This window comes from Artemia franciscana, chromosome 1 (assembly GCF_032884065.1).
Source record: "Artemia franciscana chromosome 1, ASM3288406v1, whole genome shotgun sequence".
In the NCBI taxonomy this organism is placed as follows: Eukaryota; Metazoa; Arthropoda; class Branchiopoda; order Anostraca; family Artemiidae; genus Artemia; species Artemia franciscana.
The window spans coordinates 24,694,281-24,715,164 of record NC_088863.1 but is presented as its reverse complement, the minus strand read 5'-3'; the positions used below and the strand labels follow the sequence as shown (position 1 = coordinate 24,715,164).

At 34.8% G+C, this 20,884-nt stretch overlaps 1 protein-coding gene across 1 annotated transcript in view; it reads right to left on the bottom strand.

Moving 5' to 3' along the window:
• Window positions 1-10,100: 10,100 nt before the first annotated feature.
• LOC136027279 (LIM/homeobox protein Lhx9-like) overlaps window positions 10,101-20,884 on the bottom strand; it is a 51,375-nt gene continuing 40,591 nt past the window's right edge. The window contains exon 6 of the mRNA XM_065704371.1: window positions 10,101-10,375. Coding sequence (XP_065560443.1) covers window positions 10,205-10,375 — 171 coding nt within the window. The 3' untranslated portion in view covers window positions 10,101-10,204. The remainder of the gene's footprint in view (window positions 10,376-20,884) is intronic.

Below are 20,884 nucleotides of genomic sequence, written 5' to 3'. Positions count from 1 at the left end.
TGTCGCATTCTCAATTTTGCTAGTGAAACTTGTTGCAAGTTGATTTTTTTTTTCTCTTCGTGAAACTAGTATATAGATTTTTCTCCTTGTGAAACTGATTTTGTTCATAGAAATTTTACTGTTCTGATTTTTGTTCATGGAGCTTGTTGCACCCTGATTTTTGTTCGTAAATTTTTTGTATGCTGATTATTGTTCGTGATTTATTGTATGTTGGTTTTTCTTCGTGAAACAAGTATATTAATTTTTCTCTTTGTGGAATTGATTTTGTTCATGGAACTTGTTGCGCGATGATTTTCGTTTTGAAACTTGTTGCTTGTTGATTTTCTCTCCAGAAAAATTGTGCATTGATTGTTTCTCCTCGTGAAACTTATTTTATTCATAGAGCTTGTTGTGTGATGATTTTCGTTCGTGAATAAAATCAGTTTCAAAAGGAGAAAAACCAATATACTAGTTTCATCAAGAGCAAAATCAATATGTTAATAAGTTTCATGAACCGAAATCAGCATACAAAAAGTTCCACGGATAAAAATCAGCATGCAGCAAGTCCCATGAAAATAATCAGTTTCGTGAGGAGAAAAATCATTGTACAAGTTTCACGAAGAGAAAAATCAACATGCAACAAGTTTCACAAACAAAAATCAGCGATCAACGAGTTCCACGAAGAAAAATCAGCACGCAACAAGTTCCATTCAACAAAATCAGTTCCACAATGTGAAAAATAAATAAATAAGTTTCACGAAAAGAAAAATCAACCTGCAACAAGTTATACAGACAAAAAATAAGCACGCTGCAAGCTCCACGAACAAAAATCAACAGGCAACAAGACCATTAACAAAATTAGTTTCACGAGAAAATCAACATGTAACAAGTTGCACGAACAAAAATCAGCCGGCAACAAATTACAAGAACAAAAACAAGCCTGAAACAAGCTCCACGAACAAAATCAGTTTTACGAGAAGAAAAATCAATGTACAAGTTCCATGAAGAGAAAATCAAAATACAACAAGTTTAACGAGGAAACAATAAGAACGCAGCAATTTCCATGAACAAGAATCGGCAAGCATCAAGTTCCATGAGCAAAATCAGTTTCACGAGGACAAGAAATCAATTTACTAAACGTTACACGAAAAAAAATCAGCACGCGACACGTTCCACGAGCAAAAACCAGCTTGCAACAAGTTCCATGTACAAATCAGTTTCACGAGGAGAAAAAATCATTGTTAAAGTTTCACGATAAGAAAAATCAACATGCAAAAAGTTTCATGAACATAAATCAGCGCACAACAAGTTGCACGAACAAAAATCAACATGCAACAAGTTCCATGAACAAAGTAAATTTCACGAAGAGAAACACTCAATTTTAAAGTTTCACGAAGTGAAAAATAAACATGGGACGAGTTTCATAAGCAAAAAAAAGTTAGCATGCAGCCAGTTCCATGAACAAAATCAATTTCACGAGGAAAATATGCTTTATACAAATTTCACGAAGAGAAAAACCAGCAAAGAACCATGTGAAAAAACCAGCAAAGAACCAAAGTTCCATGTGAGTATTTATTCTTCCAATATAAAATGATACCGATTAAAAACGTTTAATAAACTAGCTATTGTCAATGACCAGCCTTAGATAACCACGGAGGCAGCTACATAAAAAATCTTGTAATTGACAGAACTTGGAGCAGAAATAGTGGAAATAGAATTGTGGAATTGGTAACAGAAGTAGGGGAACTGGAACTGACGCAGTCAGAGCCAGATTTGGAATCGGTTGAACCGGGGTTGAAACCGACAGAATCGGAGTGTACGGTGGCGCATTCGTAGAAATAGAAAACATACAATCTGATCTAAAGCTATTGTCAATGACCAGCCACAGATTACCACGGAGGCAGCTGCATAAAAAATCTTGGAATTGACAAAAATTGGAGTGGAATTGGCAGAATCGAAATTGTGGAAATAGTGGAATTTGAATATCAATTGTCTGATCATCATCCCATAGCCTGCTTAATCACTTTGCCTTCTTTTGGTCATCATTGTACATCTTTAACTCCTTCAGCACCTCTACACCGTCATGACTAGTCGAAAATCGATCAAGCACTTTTTACAATGTCGGTAGATTGAATTCTGGACAAAATAAGCATACCTTTTTATCACCCTTTCCGGTTGCCTCAAAAAGAGAATCGAATCTTACTAGATATGCGCTGGCGCTGAAATTTGCCATCCGCCAGTGGAATTGGTTTCTAGGACCCCAGTGAAATGGGAAGTTAGGGGCTCCTACCGTGATTGTCCGTTAGGGTCCGAATGGAATTGATTTCTAGGTCCCCAGTGGAATTAGATGGTAGGGAGGGGGCTGCTGGAATCGCTCTCTAGTGGCTGGGTCAGCCGCATAATGTCATGATGTGGTGAAAATGCATAGCCATGGCTCAATGGAACGTATCATTTTCATTAAGACCTCTCAGAAAATAACTTTCAATTTCGTTTAAATTTATCTTTAATAATGAATCTCCCTTCTGGTGTTGGTTATTAGGCCCTCCCTTTTAAATTGCTCGCTAGCGGGTGGGTAAGCAATTGAGTGTCACTAGGCTGGGAATTGAGAGAAAATAATACCAAGAAAAAATAAACTAAATATAGAATTAAGTCGCATGTCTTGTGCCCCCATTTTGCTATATTTTGAACAAACTTAGATCATTCTCTAAGAAAACATCTCTAGAAATTCTCTAAGAAGGACCCCCCGAAAGGCTAGGATCAGATCGCTACGAAGTGAAGAATTGCTTTGTCTGGGTCTATAATACCCTTCTAAAGCATAACTTAGCAGGCAGGTGCACTTCAAATATAGCCCTCAGCATCTCAATTATTGTAGTCATAGGAAACAAGAAATCAATAGCTTAATTATTCAAGTCAGCGGAACATGGAAACTCTCGGCATGTGGAATTGGTTATTTCTTAGAATCTATTTCCCTAATCATAATATTCGAAATAGATTGCTGGTCCAGCTATCTAGGGTGCAGTTCTATTGGATGGAAATAGCCCTTTCGAATCCTAATGGGGAGAAAGATCATTAGAATATAAAGGCTCCTGTGATAAACGTTGTGAACGAAAATGAAATCTAAAAAAAACACCATGAAAGAAAAAGAAATCCCAAAGAAAAAGTTTCTTAAAGTATTGTGTAACAACGATGCGTTTACCGTCATTACGCAACATTCCCATGTGTGTGCTGTCATTATATAATACCCAAGTGTGCCCCCCCGTGATTACGCAACACCCACGTATAATATTGCGTGACATCCCACGTTTGCACCGTCATTACGTAACACCTCATATGTGCACTGGCATTACGTGACATTTCACATGTGCGCCGCCATTACGTGACACCCATGTATGCACCGCTGTTACGTAAAACCTGTGTGTGTACCGCAATTACATAACACCCGCTTGTGCACCGTGCGCAGTTACAAGCGGGGCCCCAAACGGGCCCCAAGTCGAGCATGTCACGTGAGATTGCGTAACTCCGAATAAATCCATCAAGCAACGCAAGATTACATCATCCTCAACGTAGAAAAACCCTCCTTGTTACATAAGAGACACCTGCATCTTTAAGAAAACATTCCCTATGACGTAACAAAGCAAAGATAAACACTTGCTGTGACGCAACATGCACCTGCTGGCTGTTGTTGGAATGACGGGATAGGACTCCCATGAAAAGCATGGCTCCTGTGGAATCCATGGATAGGGCTCCCGTGGATTGCAGGGGTAGGGCTCCCGTAGAATAGATTGTGAGGCATCACTACTGGTGGGTGAGTGGGATGACAGGTGGAAGGACAGCCTGGACATATTTTTGGGTACGGCGACCATCCTTATTGCTGAATTGAAGAGTCAAAACAGCTTCAATAAAACAACATCTAACTATGGGCTATTAAAGATTAATACAAAAAGTCACATTTATTTATCTCGATTCCGAGATTGTACACACAACGCCATTGCCAAGGGGGTAGGGGGTTTGAACCCCCCCCCTTCCCCAAAAATAATTGGACGACTCGTAAAAACGTAGCAAAAATGGACATAAACACATCTTTAATGCGTTTTTTCAGTTTTTTTGTGTACCCCCCCCAAAAAAAAAATCCTTCTGTTAAACACCCCCGGAGGAAAATCCTGGATATGGCCCTGTGTACACATAGGTTTGTTTTTTATTGGCAGTGTAGAATAGGTATTGTTAGTTACGCTGTGCGGATACATGAATATGAAGCTGTCAAAAATATTGTTTTTAAGCAAACCCACCGGGGTCAAACAAAAAAAAACGTTGTCCTCAGATGGAATTGGAAGTAGTTATGTGAAAGATTTAAAGAAATTTGAAATTCATGGGTGTGACATTGAAATTCAAGAGCGTAAAAATTAAAGAGTGTAAAAAATTCTGTTCTATCTTCTTTTCTGAAGAAAAGAAGATACCTTCTTTTCTGAAGAAAAGAAGATACCTTCTTTTCTGAAGACTTACCTCTGTTAGAATTGATTAGGATTAACGTTTATTATTATATTTTTTTTTTAATTAACAAATATCCTTAACTAAATTTCAGAATAAAGTATAACATTAAAAAGAGTAAAAGTTTATGTGTGGATAAGACTAAGATAATAAAAAGTCAAACACAAATAATATCAATGTTCTCTGTGTGTTACAATTGTTTCATTGGCAAAACTTTGGTTTTATCAAGTATGACATCAAAGAATATAACCAAGAATCCTTAAACGTATTCAGATGCTGCAAAATTCATAAGCATGAACGGATGATCACAAGCCTATACATACCAAAACCAAGAATCTAGCCCTCCTAAGCTAAAAACGTGCATTCAAAATGACCGTTTTAATCCAGTCAAAAGTCACTTGAGATCAGAGAATCAAAATAGAAGACCATTCGGACAGGGTACTGTAGCGCTAGTTTCCGGCTTGTCTAACGCGGAAAGGTTTTGGCGATTGACACTAATCTATGTTAAATACATACAAGTTTCATCGATCTTCAATGGTCCTTTAAGGAAAAGGTGATTTTGAGTTTGAAAGCCCAATGATTGGAAAAAGCAACTATTAGCCCTTTATAGCTTTAATATCTCTATACTGGATATCAAACAGTTCGTGGTAAAAAAAAAAAAAAAAAAAAAAAAAAAAAAAACTATAAGGAGCGACTCGGCCCAACAGTCCCCGAAACTATAAAAATATACTTTTCACAACGATAGATACAACAAAAGATTAGGATTTTTATGCTGGTTTAAAATGCATGAAATTCATTAAGTTCAATTTTGCCCATCAAAAGCTACGAGTATGAGAAAATTTGCCTGATTTTCGCAAAAGGGGGAAAACAACCCTAAAAAGTCGAGCGATCTTAATGAAAATCACACTATAAGATTGACCATATCTAACAACCTTACTGTACAAACCCTATTCAAACTAACAACCCTATTCAAGCTACTATCTACAAAAATGTGGAATTTTGTATTTTTTTGGCAGAAGAAAGATCACGGATGCGTGTTTTTTTTTTTTCGATGGACTATTGCATTGAAACAATGGTCCTGGAGTGATCCCGGGAGAGAGCTCGTTCAAACGAAAGCAAAAAGTTCTTGTGTCGTTTTTAAGAGAAAAAAGATTGGAGGGCAGCCCCCTCCCGAGCCCATTTTTCCCCAGAGACTTCCGATCAAAATTTTAAGATAGCCGTTTGACTCAGCACAGTAGTAAGGTCCAATAACTGTTCTCTATGGGATGACTTGACCCTCCATAGTCCTTGGGGAAAGGACTGTAAGTTACACAATTTGCCCATGGACTATTGTTCACACATAGTATTTGGTATTGGGAAATACACGGAAATCTTTGTGGTAATTTTCTGCGGGGACGGGGGAAGGAGTTTCCATGAGGAGAATTTCTCGTGGAGAGTACAGTTTCCTGGAGAAACTCTCCAGGAGAAAAGGTATACGGGGGGGGCTGGAAGAAGCAGGCTGGGAAACAGGGATTTCCTGGCATGAATAAAAAAATGGTCAATTTTTTTCAACTGAAAATAAGGAGCAAGAGTAAAACTTACAATGAACAGAAATTAGGCTATATTTTAGATTAACTGCCCTTCCTTTACCTTCGGTCTGTTTATTTTGAATGAGAAGCATTAAAAAAAATATTTAAGACTTTAACGTAAAGTGTGAGGGTCGAGGAAGGGTCAGCCTCACTCATATATAAAATCATTTCTGTTCGTTTGAACTTTAATATAGCTCCTTACTTTCAGCTGAAAAAACTGATTTTTTTTATTAATCTATTATAAGCTTCGTAAAATATCGCAGTTAATTTTTGATAGTCTTTTATGTCTAGCATAGATTTTTTACCATAGAAAGAGGATGATTGTTTTCTCGGGGTTTTCAGCGTGGAAATACTAAAAATAGGAGAAAAAACTTCCTAATAAGCTTAGAATACATAATAGCAGAAAGATACTCAACGTTCATATGCATGAGTCAATGAAATGTCTTCCACTAGAAAAAATACCGCGGATTTAGCATCAAAGGAAGCTCATAACGGCGTTCAAACTGGAAACGCTGTCTTTGACAATACGAAAGATATAACTAAAGATAGCTTATAAAAAGAGCACTTTTTGAGAGCTGAATCTAAAAGCGAGATGAATTTAAAAGAGTTTAGTTAATATTTGAATTGATTTCTGAACGTTTAGTCACATAGCTTGTCTAGTTTCTTTTAAAAATTAAAGAGAACTGACCCAGAAAGTAGTTTTTGAAGTATGGGACATCTGGATATAGTAAACTGATCCCAAGCTTTAGGCGGCCAAGGATAGGCATTTCCTTTCTGCACGGATTCTTTTTAATATTAAATAAAAAAAACAAGTTTTTTTTAATGAAAGTAAGGAGCGACATTAAAACTTAAAACGAACAGAAATTACTCCGTATATGAAAGGGGCTTTTCCTCCTCGACACCCCGCTCCTTACGCTAAAGTTTTTGATTGTTTTAAAAAGTAGAGTTGCGAGAAAGAATCAAACTTTAGCGCAAGGAGCGGGGTGTCGAGGAGGAAAAGCCCCTTTCATATACGGAGTAATTGCTGTTCGTTTTAAGTTTTAATGTCGCTCCTTACTTTCATTAAAAAAAACTTGTTTTTTTTTATTTAATTTCTGAAAGTTTTTGAATTAATGCATGTCTGATTTTGGCTCTCCGTACATAAATTACTAAAATGAAATTTGCATATTAATTCTTTTTTTGGCTAAATGGCTTTCTCTTAGTTTTGATCAGACGATTTTGAGAAATAAGGGGTGGGGAAGGAGGTCTAGTTGCCATCCAATTTTTCGGTTACTCAAAAAGGCAACTAGATCTTTTAATTTTTAACGAACGTTTTATTAGTAAAAAAAAAACGTAACTTAAGAATTAACTTACGTAACAAACGTACATAACTTACGTAACTTACGTTACGTTTTATCCCAATTCTTTAAGAATGACCCCTGAATCAGAAAGGCCGTAGAATAAATAGTTGAAATTATTTACAAAAATTTTTTAGCATAAACAGCGAAGTATTTATCTCCTCCTAAATACCTCGCTCTTTATGCTAAAGTATTTTTAGAACCCTTCATATGCGTAATAATCTCTGTTCGTTTTAAGTTTTAATGCTTCTCCTTACTTTCAATTGAAAAAACTTTTTCATGTTTATATTTTCATTGTTTTTTTTATAGTAATGCTAGAAAGTCCTGCGCCCTTTTCACTGAATTTCTCTTCCCCCATGAAATACTCCTCCAAGGAAAGATCCTCCCATATAGCCCCCTCCTCTGAACCCCACACCCAAACCAAAAAAATCCCCCTGATAACGTCGGTACACTTCCCAGTAACCATTACTGTATGTAAACATTGGTCAAAGTTTGTAACTTGCAGCCCCTCCCCCAGGGACTGTGGGGGGTAAGTCATCCCGAAAGATATAGTTATTATGGTTTTCGACTATGCGGAACAAAATGGCTATCTCAAAATTTTGATCCGTTGACTTTGGGAAAAAAAAATGAGTGTGGGAGGGGGCCTAGGTGCCCTCCAATTTTTTTGGTCACTTAAAAAGGGCACTAGAACTTTTCATTTCCGTTAGAATGAGCCCTCTTGCAACACTCTAGGACCACTTGGTCGATACGATGACCCCTGGGAAAAAAAACAACAAAAAACAAATAAACACGCACCCGTGATTTGTCTTCTGGCAAAAATTACGAAATTCCACATTTCTGTAGATTGGACCTTGGAATTTTTTATATAGAGTTCTCTGATACGCTGAATGCGATGGTGTAATTTTCGTTAAGATCCTATGACTTTTAGGGGGTGTTACCCCCTATTTTCCAAAATAAGGCAAATTTTCTCAGGCTCGTAACTTTTGATGACAAAGATTAAATTTGATGAAACTTATATATTTAAAATCAGCATAAAAATCCGATTCTTTTGATATATCTTTTAGTATCGAAATTCCGTTTTTTAGAGTTTCGTTTACTATTGAGCCGGGTCGCTCCTTACTACAGTTCGTTACCACGAACTGTTTGATTACCACGAACTGTTTGATCCCAAAGAAAGTAGCTGAGTAGTAGGTGAATAGTTGAGTAGTAAGTCAAAGGTCAAATAAAAGATACAAGTCAAGCATTCACTTTAAGATGCATGTTTTGAGAGCCTCTCCATAAAATTCCTTATCAAATATACTTTGAAACTTGCATCTTCTCAAATAATATTTACAACTGGCTTGTTTCAATATATATGTTTTATATGTTTTTTATTTTTTTTATGTTTTATATGTTTTAATCTATATTTACAGCTGAATTTAGACTAAAGACAAATTGTATCTGTTTTACCACATGCTCATAGAACAAGTTTAATCCCTCTCTTGGGGGTCAGGTTTTCTATGTCTACCCCAACCAGTGGGCCATTTCAACAACCTATATTTTTACCTTGTTTCGCCATGGCTATGGCAGTCTAATTTAGCTTCAAAGAAAATATACGTACGCTTCGAATTTTTCATTGCCACTGGAACAACTTACGACACAGCAGGACGGAGGTGTACCACTGGGTCTCGTTTGTCGGCAAGAACCTGGACAGGATTTTCTTCCTGTAGCTTGTCACATAAAGAAAACATTCCGGTTTTTAGACTAGTAAACCTTTGTGCAAGAGAACTGTTTACATAGATCACAAAGTTGCTGACAGATTTGATGAGATCATGCCGCTGCACTGTATATTATTTTTTTGATTTTTTCCCTGACGACTTCTAGCAAAAATCCTAGAAAATAGAAGCTTGGTTGGTCTATGCTATCGCTCAAGATTAAATAGCCTACAATGAGGAAGGAATTCATGTCGATTATAATCTTCCCCGATAGCCAGTTGTCTTCCAGCTAAATCATCATCTCAAGGTTTCTTTGTGATTAAGGTCAGTAAAGAATAACTTTTATTTAATATTTTAATTGGCACGAATTCAATGAAGCTTGAGCTTCAAGTCAGGGCAACACACGCCTTTCCTAAAATACCACTTTTCAGGATACAAAAAAAGAGCCCGACAATATAATTTTTAATTATAATTTTATATAGCTATAATTTATAATTTTAGGTCCATTTGTCGCAGTGTTATACTCCGCTAGACAAAAAACTGGCGAGGATTGCTCCTTTATTCTCCGCGATCTGAACTAGATAAGTTTTTAATCATCATAATAATCATATTCATAAGAATAATAATTATAATTATAATAATAATAGTAATAATAACAATAATAATAATAATAATAATAATAATTATAATAATAATAATAATAATCATATTCCACCTTTTTCTGGAACATCCTGGTTTTATATTAAATCTCATGTAGGCAATTAGCAAAACTGTTCAATGATTGATTGACATTTGCAAACTGAGAACATGTCAAAGCCGTCTAAGTCGTTCTGATGCAAATACTAAGTATACAAATACCGAACCACAAACACTGAACTACAACGTTATCTGTTTCCACGCTCTTTGAAAGTGTTTCGTTTTAAGATGTTATTCAAACTTTTTTCTTGATAATCCTATATGACAAGATTGTACTTGTAACTTATTATGGCAAAATCGCACATATTCTGATATCTTTTTCTAGTCCTAAGAGATAAGAATTTCAAATAAGTCTTGTATTCATCCAAAATCATAACATATAACATATCTATACCTAATCGCGTTATACTAAATTAAATAAATGAAAAAGTGGTGTCTATAAATATTAGCTGAGATATTCACAGGAGTTTGAAATTTCGTCTCGACTTTGATCATCGCTAAATACAACATAGGTTCCTTCATCTCCCGACTGATTTTCCGATGAGTTTTCATCTGGTTTAGGGTCTGTTTTATGAACTAGTCTTCGCCACTTAGCCCTGGCGTTTTGAAACCAGACCTAAAGAGAAAAATATTTATATATTACTATAGCCTTCATGCTATTCACGCTTAGCCATGACACATTTCTTAATATACAACAGAAGTTCCCAGCTCTTTTACACCCTCTCTTAGAACGGGCCACATATGTTTTGCTGAAATAATACATTGTGCCTGTGCAACACCATCTAAGAAGAAGCCCAACCAGACAGATTGTCCTGGGTGCGTAGCTGAGAGAGGTGCCCGAACCAAGATTCTTTTTTAATCAGTAGCTAGTCTGCATACATTTTTTCAGGGAAGAAGGTAATTTTCCCCAGTGCGGACCCGAACCTATGAAAGGCCCTGTGCACATGTCTGGTTAAGTAATAATGTATGATTAGATTAAACCATATTAAAACCATATTAAAGATATGTTTATATATGTGTACATATATTTAATATGTGTATACACATATTAAACCATATTAAAGATATGTTTAGAATAAACATATCTTTTTCTTGCACCCCTTGTCAGAGACCCTTGCCATACAGTATGAACTGCGTGGCCTTCACGAAACAAGATGTAGGGTTCTGCTTGGTAAACAACACAAAGCAAAAACCCAGTTTAGACCAAGGCATTAAAAAAAATATTTAAGCTTCAAAAGATGTGCTGAAAGAAAAAAAATAATCATTAGAAGAAATCTGAAGACATCGGGACCAGCTATAGGAAGTTGAAAATCTGACATCCTTCCGAGCCCAAAATACTACTTTGTGAGTGTGCTCCCATAATAAAAGCGTATCGATTATACTCGGAATTCGAAACTATTTACTTTTGATATATCCGAGTAAATTCATTTGCCTAGTACTTGAGCAATTTTTACAGATGGGTACCAGCATCTTCCAGAAAAACTTAACTTTGGTACCGAAAGGTGTATAGCAAGATTGACCAGAAAAAAATCAGCATTATCACTTTCATGTCTCTTTGACACTAAAAAAAAAAGTTGAAATATATATAGAAAATTGGACACATCCAAAAGTTGGCTCAAAAGTGGGGGTATAGGGGAGGCTAGCAACAAAAAGGGAATCAAACTTAGTTTTTATCGAATATAGCGGTTTTTAAATAGTCAGAACTATTGATTGCTCTTTGTCACTGAACAAAAAAGTATGCATAAGACTAAGAGCACAATTAGAAAATTAGCACCAAGTTGAGGAGTAAGTGTGATAATTATCCAAGCCCCGATTCTTGGTGGTTGGGTTTCCTTTTCTGGAACGTTTTTACGAATTAGTTAAGCAAAAAAAAGGAGGATTTTTTTCTATGAGTTTTATTTTTATTTTTGTAGTTTTATTTTTATTATGGTTAACACCAAAACAGAAAACAATTCAACTGAAGTAAAGATTAAAAAAAAAACAGAAAGGAAGAAAAAAAAGGAGAAGATAAAATAAGCTTGACTTAGCGTTGTTTTTTTCTTTATTGGTGTTTATCTTTAGTACATTTTCCTTTTTTTTTACTCCACTTGTAATTTTGTATCTTTAAAGTGGCAATCGAACACACACACTCACACACATATATATATCTATATATATAAAAATAAGTTGTCTGTGTGTCGAGTGACGTCATGTCTAAGAAAATCGTTCAAAGACAAATTTTTAATTGTAAGAAGATCGTGGACGGAAAAATGTTTAATTGTAAAATGACTGAAGAACCTACAATGGCAACAGCCGAGGAAGCTCCTCAAAAGACAAATTTTTAATTGTAAGAAGATCGTGGACGGAAAAATGTTTAATTGTAAAATGACTGAAGAACCTACAATGGCAACAGCCGAGGAAGCTGCTCAAAGAGTCTATGCCAAAAAACTTGCGGCTGATAGAGAAAGTAAGAAAAGAAAGCGTGCCGAGGAAAAAATTAAAAAAGGAAAAAAACTGAAAAATAAAGGAGAAAAACAAAACTAAAAAAATAAAAATAAAAAAACTAAAAAGGTAAAAACTACAAAAAAAACTAAAAAGAAAAAAAAACTAAAAAAACTAAAAAAAAAGGTAAAAACAAAAAAAAAAAACTAAAAAGAAAAAAAGGGAAAAACACAAAAATTTATTTCATCATATACCAATTCAAAAACGAATGTATATACAGACCGGGACACCGGGACACAAATGACGACCGGGACACAGGGAATATAAATGACGACCGGGACACAGGGACACAACTACAACGGGGACGCTGGGGACACAGGGGGATATATAAATGACGACGGGGACACAGGGAATGTTCGATTAGCAATCACCATCAACAAAGCTCAAGGGCAATCATTAGAATCATGAGGTATAACTAAAAAAAAAAACTAAAAAAAGGTAAAAAACTAAGAAAAAGACCAATTCAAAAACGAATGTATATACAGACCGGGACACAAATGACGACCGGGACACCGGGACACAGGGAATATAAATGACGACCGGGACAATAAAAGAGAAATTACAGACTGGGACACCGGGACACAAATGACGACCGGGACACAGGGAATATAAATGACGGCCGGGACACAGGGACACAACTACAACGGGGACGCCGGGGGCACAGGGGGATATATAAATGACGACGGCGACACAGGGAATGTTCGATTAGCAATCATCATCAACAAAGCTCAAGGGCAATCATTAGAATCATGAGGTATGGATCTGAATACGGATTGTTTTTCCCATGGATATGTTGCATGTTCAAGAGTCGGTAAACCTGACAATCTATTTATATGCACAGACAATGGGACAGCGAAGAATGTTGTATATTCGCAAGTTTTACATAGTTAAAAACATATATATATATATATATATATATATATATATATATATATAATATATATATATATATATATATATATATATATATATATATATATATATATATATATATATATATATATATATTTATAACTAGGTGTTGTTTACCTAGTTATAATTACCTAGTTATAAACTATTATAACTAGGTGTTGGGGTGGCACGAAGCGCCACCCCAACAGCTAGTATATATATATATATATATATATATATATATATATATATATATATATATATATATATATATATATATATATATATATATAACCTTGACAAGGCCTAGTTCAGGACTCTGTATGACAGGAGTTATATAAGAGGGCTGGGAAACTCAAATCTATGATCTGTCCTTCATGCTTGCGCCACTGTGTAGGCCTTAAAAAATTAAGCAGATTTTTTTTTTTACAGCTATACTTGGTTACAGCTATACTTCGTTAGACTATAGCTATACCTTGCCAGATTTTTTTTTTGTCTTTGCACCATCAATTGACACTTATATTAAAGGCAGTTTGAAATAAAATAATAAAAATATGACCCTGTACTTTTGATAGGAAATTTTTTCTACATGTGGCATTTTCCAAATTATCTTCATTTCTTCTGTGAACACGATTCCATTCACATATTAAAAAAAGGAAATTGTTTCTTTTGAGATCACTGATGTGCATCAACCATTGTTCACAAATACCAGCCACTATACTCACGAAACCGACAAAATATACTTAGGTTGTTGACTGGAAGTAAGATAAATATTTATGACTATTGTATTGTAATAACTGAGCAATGAAAAATAATGCATCTAAAGCTTGTTGTTTTTTTAATGCTTTGAAGATCGTGTGGGAGGATAAACTAGTAAGAGAAAACTTTAGGAATATTAAAGCAGATAAACTAGATTTGTGCTGTATTGATCAATGAGGTATGCTGCAGCACTGCGCAAATACACAATAAGATTTAAAGGACCTTATTACCGGGCAGTTATCCCCTTTAACCCCAATAACATTACCCGTTTTTTTGCAATTAAATAAAAAAAAAAAATTTTTAACTGAAAGTAAGGAGCGACATTAAAACGAACAGAAATTACTTCGTATATGAAAAAGGCTGCTTCCTCATCAACGCCCCGCTCTTCACGCTAAAGTTTTACTCTTTTTCTCAACTCTGCTTTTTAAAACAGTAAAAAACTTTAGCGTAAAGAGCGGGGCGTTGATGAGGAAGCAGCCTTTTTCATATACGAAGTAATTTCTGTTCGTTTTAAGTTTTAATGTCGCTCCTTACTTTCAGTTAAAAAAAACTTTTTTTTTATTTAATTTCTGAAAGTTTTTGAATCAATGCATGTTTTGATTTTGGCTCTCCGCAGATGAAAAATTAAAATGAAATTTGCATATTTATTTATTTATTTTGGCAAAATGGCTTTCTCATAATTTTGATCGAATTATTTTGAGAAAAAAGGAGCGGGGGAGGAGGCCTAGTTTCCCTCGATTTTTTGGTTACTTAAAAAGGCAACTAGAACTTTTAATTTTTTACGAATATTTTTATTAGTAAAAGATAGTAACTTACAAATTAGCTTACGTAACGAACTTTTGTATTCTCATGTTTTTGTTACATATATGAGGGGGTTCACCCCCTCGTCAGTACCTCGCTCTTTACACTAAAGCTTAAATTTTGTCCCAATTCCTTAAGAATGACCCCTGAATCACAAAAGCCGTAGAATAAATAGTTGAAATTACTAAAAATACCTTAGCGTAAAGAGCGAGGTATTAGGAGGAGGTGAGCCCCTCATAGGCGTAATAATTTCTGCTCGTTTTAAGTTTAATCCTGCTCCTTACTTCCAGTTCAAAAAATTTTTCATATTTATTTTTTCATTGTCTTTTTTTTTTTAATAATGCTAGAAACTCCTGCCTAGAGAAAATGCCTAGAAAAAAATTCCTAGAAAAAAATGGAAATTTTCTTCCCCCATGAAAAATTCATCGATGGAAAGTTCCCCCAACATATCCCCCTCTTCTCAACCCCTCCCCCCAACCCAAAAATCCCCCTGAAAACGTCTGTAAACTTCCTAATAACCATTACTATATGTAAGCAATGGTCAAAGTTTGTAACTTGTAGTCCCTCCAACGGGGACTGTGGGGGAGTAAGTCGTACCCAAAGACATAGTTATAAGGTTTCTTGACTACGCTGAATAAAATGGCTTTCTCAGAATTTTGATCCGGTGACTTTGGGAAAATAATTAGCATGAGAGGGGGCCTAGGTGCCCTCCAATTTTTTTGGTCACTTAAAAAGGGCACTAGAACTTTTCATTTCCTTTTGAATGAGCTCTCACAACATTCTAGGACGACTGGGTCAATAAGATCACCCCTGGAAAAAAAACAAACAAACAAACAAACACGCATCCGTGATTTGCCTTCTCGCAAAAAATACAAAATTCCACATTTTTGTAGATAGGAGCTTGAAACTTCTACAATAGGGTTCTCTATTACGCTGAATCGGATGGTGTAATTTTCTTTAAGATTGTATGACTTTTAGGGTGTGTTTTCCCCTTTTTACTAAAATATGGTAAATTTTCTCAGGCTCGTAACTTTTGATGGGTAAGACTAAACTTGATGAAACTTATATATTTAAAATCAGCATTAAAATGCGATTCTTTTGATGTAGCCATTGGTATCAAAATTCCATTTTTTAGAGTTTTGGTTACTATTGAGCCGGATCGCTCCTTACTACAGTTTGTTACCACGAACTGTTTGATAACAGTGTAATTATACTGCGGCTTTTTACTCTGAGCCCAAATATAGTAATTTGAATTTTCCTATCAATTCCAGTGTTCTTGTAATATACTTTCGGAATTTTTTGGATTTTGTATTTTTGGATTTTGGATTTGAATTTTTGGAATTTGGGTTTTTGGAATTTGAATGAATGGATCCAAAATTTTATTCGGTAAAACAATCAAGTGGCTTACGTCTAGGCATTTTGGACGTCTGAACAGGATATTATAGAACTTAGTACAATATTATTGTGATGAAACAATTTTTGTCTTCAATAGTATATGCTGTAAAACAAATTCCAATACCAGCAGAAACCACCACCGGTAAATAACAAGATGCAGTAAAAGCACAAGTAGAGAAGAAAATGTATACAGCCAAAAGTCTAACAGGGATCAAAGGATTTTTGAGAAGAGACTGAGGGTACCTTAATCAGACCTTAGGGGGGAAATCCCATCCATCCCACTTGTGATCAGCTTTAAGCAGCTATTCATGGGTGGTCTATTAGCTGCTCCCCTCCTATTCTGAAAACGTTTGCTTGGAACAAGAAGCTTCCGTGTTTTCATTTACTGATGCTCGGAGCAGGGCCGCATTCAGGAATTTTTTCGGGGGGGGTGTAAAAAACTTTAAAAACACATCAAAAATTTGGGTACAATCCTAGTTTAGCAACTTTTCACTATCTTGGATAGGGGTTAGGTTAGAAAAATGAAACTTTCAGTAATGAATCCAGGACCAAAAATATACTCTATTTCTTAACTTCTATGTCAACCCTTTCCTGATTTCTATGGCTTAGAAATTTGTCTACTTCACATGTCTTACCTATTGAAATTTTGACAAGAAAACATTTTACCTTAATTTTCAGTTAGGCTTATCTGTTTCTTTTGCTCTGGCTTTAGTTCTGAAAATGCAATTTGTATTATTTAAGTAGAATTTAAAGCCATTTTGATGTCAGTTTCAAATATTAGGAAATGTATTTGCATATATTTAAAACCTTATAAATTGGGATTGAGCAAAGTTGTGAAGCTGAAAACAGTTTTTTTGTCCTTCATTCAAGCAGAAGATATATTTTGCAAGGTTTGACCCTATAATACATAAGTTTTTAAAGGACATCAAAGGTCAAGACCCTCTAGAAGGAGAAGGAGTGGAGGTAGATACTTCAAAATACCTTACCAGGACGTATTTTAGCCCGTAGACGCATCCCTGAGAGTTTGATTTTCCTAACCTAACCCCTTTCCGATATAGTGAGAAGTAGCTAAACTAGAATTTTAAACTAAAATTCTGAAAAAAAATTTCCTTGCAAATGAATCACTGTTCTAAATGAAGATAGAGTTAGAACATATTCATTTTTTTACTTTTTTGAAGTCAGAAAAGATTTCAGGGGGTAGGTCAAAACCCCCTAACCCCTCCCCCTGGATACGGCCTTGACTACGAGTATTAGGACGTTGATTTTAGTGCGCATGCAAGCACATAATTCTAAAGTATGTAGAAAGTACAAGAACATACGGAACATAACAACCTTGAGGTCTCAGGGAGGGTACGGGTCTAAAAAATCACGCCCTTCTAATCATGCTTAGAGCCTCTTCTGAAAAAGTTCCTTGCAAATGAATGACTTTTAAATGAAGATACAGTTAGAACAAATTTAACATTAACTAGGAGCCTGGAATAATGTAAAAACTGTGTCTTTGATAAGCTTTCGATAGTAAACGGTAAACTGTGCTTCTCTCCTTGACAAAGTAAAAAAGGTAGCTTTTAATAGTGAGATAAATCTGAGATGGTAGTTTTGATTTTGCCGCATTTCTGTTATCATCGCTAAGAAAAAACTTTTATGGAATATATAGGACAAATCTCGTGAAAATCAAGATTAATTTTTCTTGTATTATCCCGCAATCGGTCGCCAGATATCAAAAGACGTTAAATATACATTTAAAATACATTTATATATATATATATATACATATATATATATATATATATATATATATATATATATATATATATATAATGATATATATATATATATATATATATATATATATATATATATATATATATATATATATATATATATATATATATATATATATATATATATATATATATATATATATATATATATATATATATATATATATATATATATATATATATATAATGATATATATATATATATATATATATATATATATATATATATATATATATATATATATATATATATATATATATATATATATATATATATATATGTATATATATTTATATTTAGTTTGCGTTTAAATGAACCCTCTTCCGATCAAACTATTGCTTTTATACCATAAGCCCTGGGGGAGAAAATAAACGTGCATCCGTGTTTTTTTTCTGGCAAAAGTACGAAATTCCACATTTGTTCAGGTAATACCTTGAATCCTCTACATCAGGGTATCAACAAGCTGTATCAGGTGGTGTTATTTTTAGTAAGATCCCTAAACCTTTTGGGTGTGTTTCCTCCTTTTTGAAGATCAGGCAAAGTTTCTCATGTTCTTTGCTTCTGACGAGTAATATTAAATCGAATGAATTTTATATTATACTAGCTGTTGGGGTGGCGCTTCGCGCCACCCCAACACCTAGCTGGTGGGGGCGCTTCGCGCCCCCCAAGCCCCCCCGCGCGCGTAAGTCGTTACGCGCCATATTAGTTACGCGCCATTGTAGTTGTGTCCCTATGTCCCACCTGTGAATATAGATATATATATATATATATATATATATATATATATATATATATATATATATATATATATATATATATATATATATATATATATATATATATATATATATATATATATATATATATATATATATGTGTGTGTGTGTGTGTGTGTTTTTAACTACGTAAAACTTGCGAATATATAACATTCTTCGCTGTGCATATAAATTTGTCTGTGCATATAAATAGATTGTCAGGTTTACCGACTCTTGAACATGAAACATATAATTGTCCATGGGAAAAACAATCCGTATTCAGATCTATACCTCATGATTCTAATGATTGCCCTTGAGCTTTGTTGATGGTGATTGCTAATCGAACATTCCCTGTGTCGCCGTCGTCATTTATATATCCCCCTGTGCCCCCCGGCTTCCCCGTTGTAGTTGTGTCCCTATGTCCCGGTCGTCATTTATATTCCCTGTGTCCCGGTCGTCATCTGTGTCCCGGTGTCCCAGTCTGTAATTTCTCTTTGAGTGTCCCGGTCGTCATTTATATTCTCTGTGTCCCGGTCGTCATTTGTGTACCGGTGTCCCGGTCTGTATATACATTCGTTTTTGAATTGGTCTTTTTTTTTAGTTTTTAGTTTTTTACCTTTTTTTAGTTTTTTTAGTTATACCTCATGTTTCTAATGATTGCCCTTGAGCTTTGTTGATGGTGATTGGTAATCGAACATTTCCTGTGTCCCCGTCGTCATTTATATATTCCCCTGTGCCCCCCGGCGTCCCCGTTGTAGTCGTGTCCCTGTGTCCTGGTCGTCATTTATGTTCCCTGTGTCCCGGTCGTCATTTGTGTCCCGGTGTCCCGGTCTGTATATACATTCGTTTTTGAATTGGTATATGATGAAATAAATTTTTGTGTTTTTCCCCTGTTTTTCTTTTTAGTTTTTTTTTTGGTTCTTACCTTTTTTTAGTTTTTTAGTTTTTTTTCTTTTTTCTTTTTAGTTTTTTTTTTTGGAGTTTTTACCTTTTTAGTTTTTTTATTTTTATTTTTTTTAGTTTTGTTTTTCTCCTTTATTTTTCAGTTTTTTTTCCTTTTTTTATTTTTTCCTCGGCACGCTTTCTTTTCTTACTTTCTCTATCAGCCGCAAGTTTTTTGGCATAGAATCTTTGAGCAGCTTTCTCGGCTGTTGCCATTGTAGGTTCTTCAGTCATTTTACAGTTAAACATTTTTCCGTCCACGATCTTCTTACAATTAAAAATTTGTCTTTTGAGCAGCTTCCTCGGCTGTTGCCATTGTAGGTTCTTCAGTCATTTTACAATTAAACATTTTTCCGTCCACGATCTTCTTACAATTAAAAATTTGTCTTTGAACGATTTTCTTAAATACCTTTAATGACGTCATCGTCATAACAAACATGACGACAACTAACTTCATGACGACATGATGACATGACGTCACTTGACAGACCCACAGACAACTTATTTTTATATATATAGACAACCAGCAAGAACAACCAGTGCCTTTGATGTATCTATTGGTGTCAAAATTCCGTTTTTTAGAGTTTAGGTTACTATTGGGTCGAGTCCAGGGCCGTTTCCAGAATTTTTGTTCTAAGGGGTATTTTTTCGGGGGGATGTTACAAAAAACTTATTAAACGCATAAAAATTTATTTACATGCATTTTTGTTATGTTTTTAAGAGTTGGACAAAGATGTCACGTGGGAGGTTTCAAACCCTTTACTCCTCCACTGGATAAGACCATGGTCGAGTCACTCCTTAGTTACAGTCCATTTTCACGAACTGTTTGATTTACTGTGTTTGGTTATACCGGTGTCCTTGTTTGTACCTATCCAACTTATCAATGAATGAAAACATTTTTTTCTCTCGGTTGTTACTTTTTACTCAGTATATCTAAATTTTGCATGGAGTTTTATCAGTATAATTCCAGGTTATTATAATTCCAGTACAATTCCTGGACTAAAATTTCCAGGTTCATTGCCTAAGGAGCCAGCCTCATTGGGACATAAAAATGCCAAAAAATGGACACATTTTGTAAATTTGTGACAAAAACGGAACATTTCACAACTGGTTATATAGTCAAAAAAATGTCACTTTTCACAATCTGACTTGCGTACTTTCACACTAAATCAAGTTTTATGAAGGTTTCATATGGATTTTTTTTATTATTATATTTCATGTTAGTTGGCCGTTTTGAAAGAAGTTTGCTAAGTGTCTTTTGGGCAATTATACAACGAGCAAAAAATGAACTCTAGCTTTTTAGATTTCAAGATGGACAC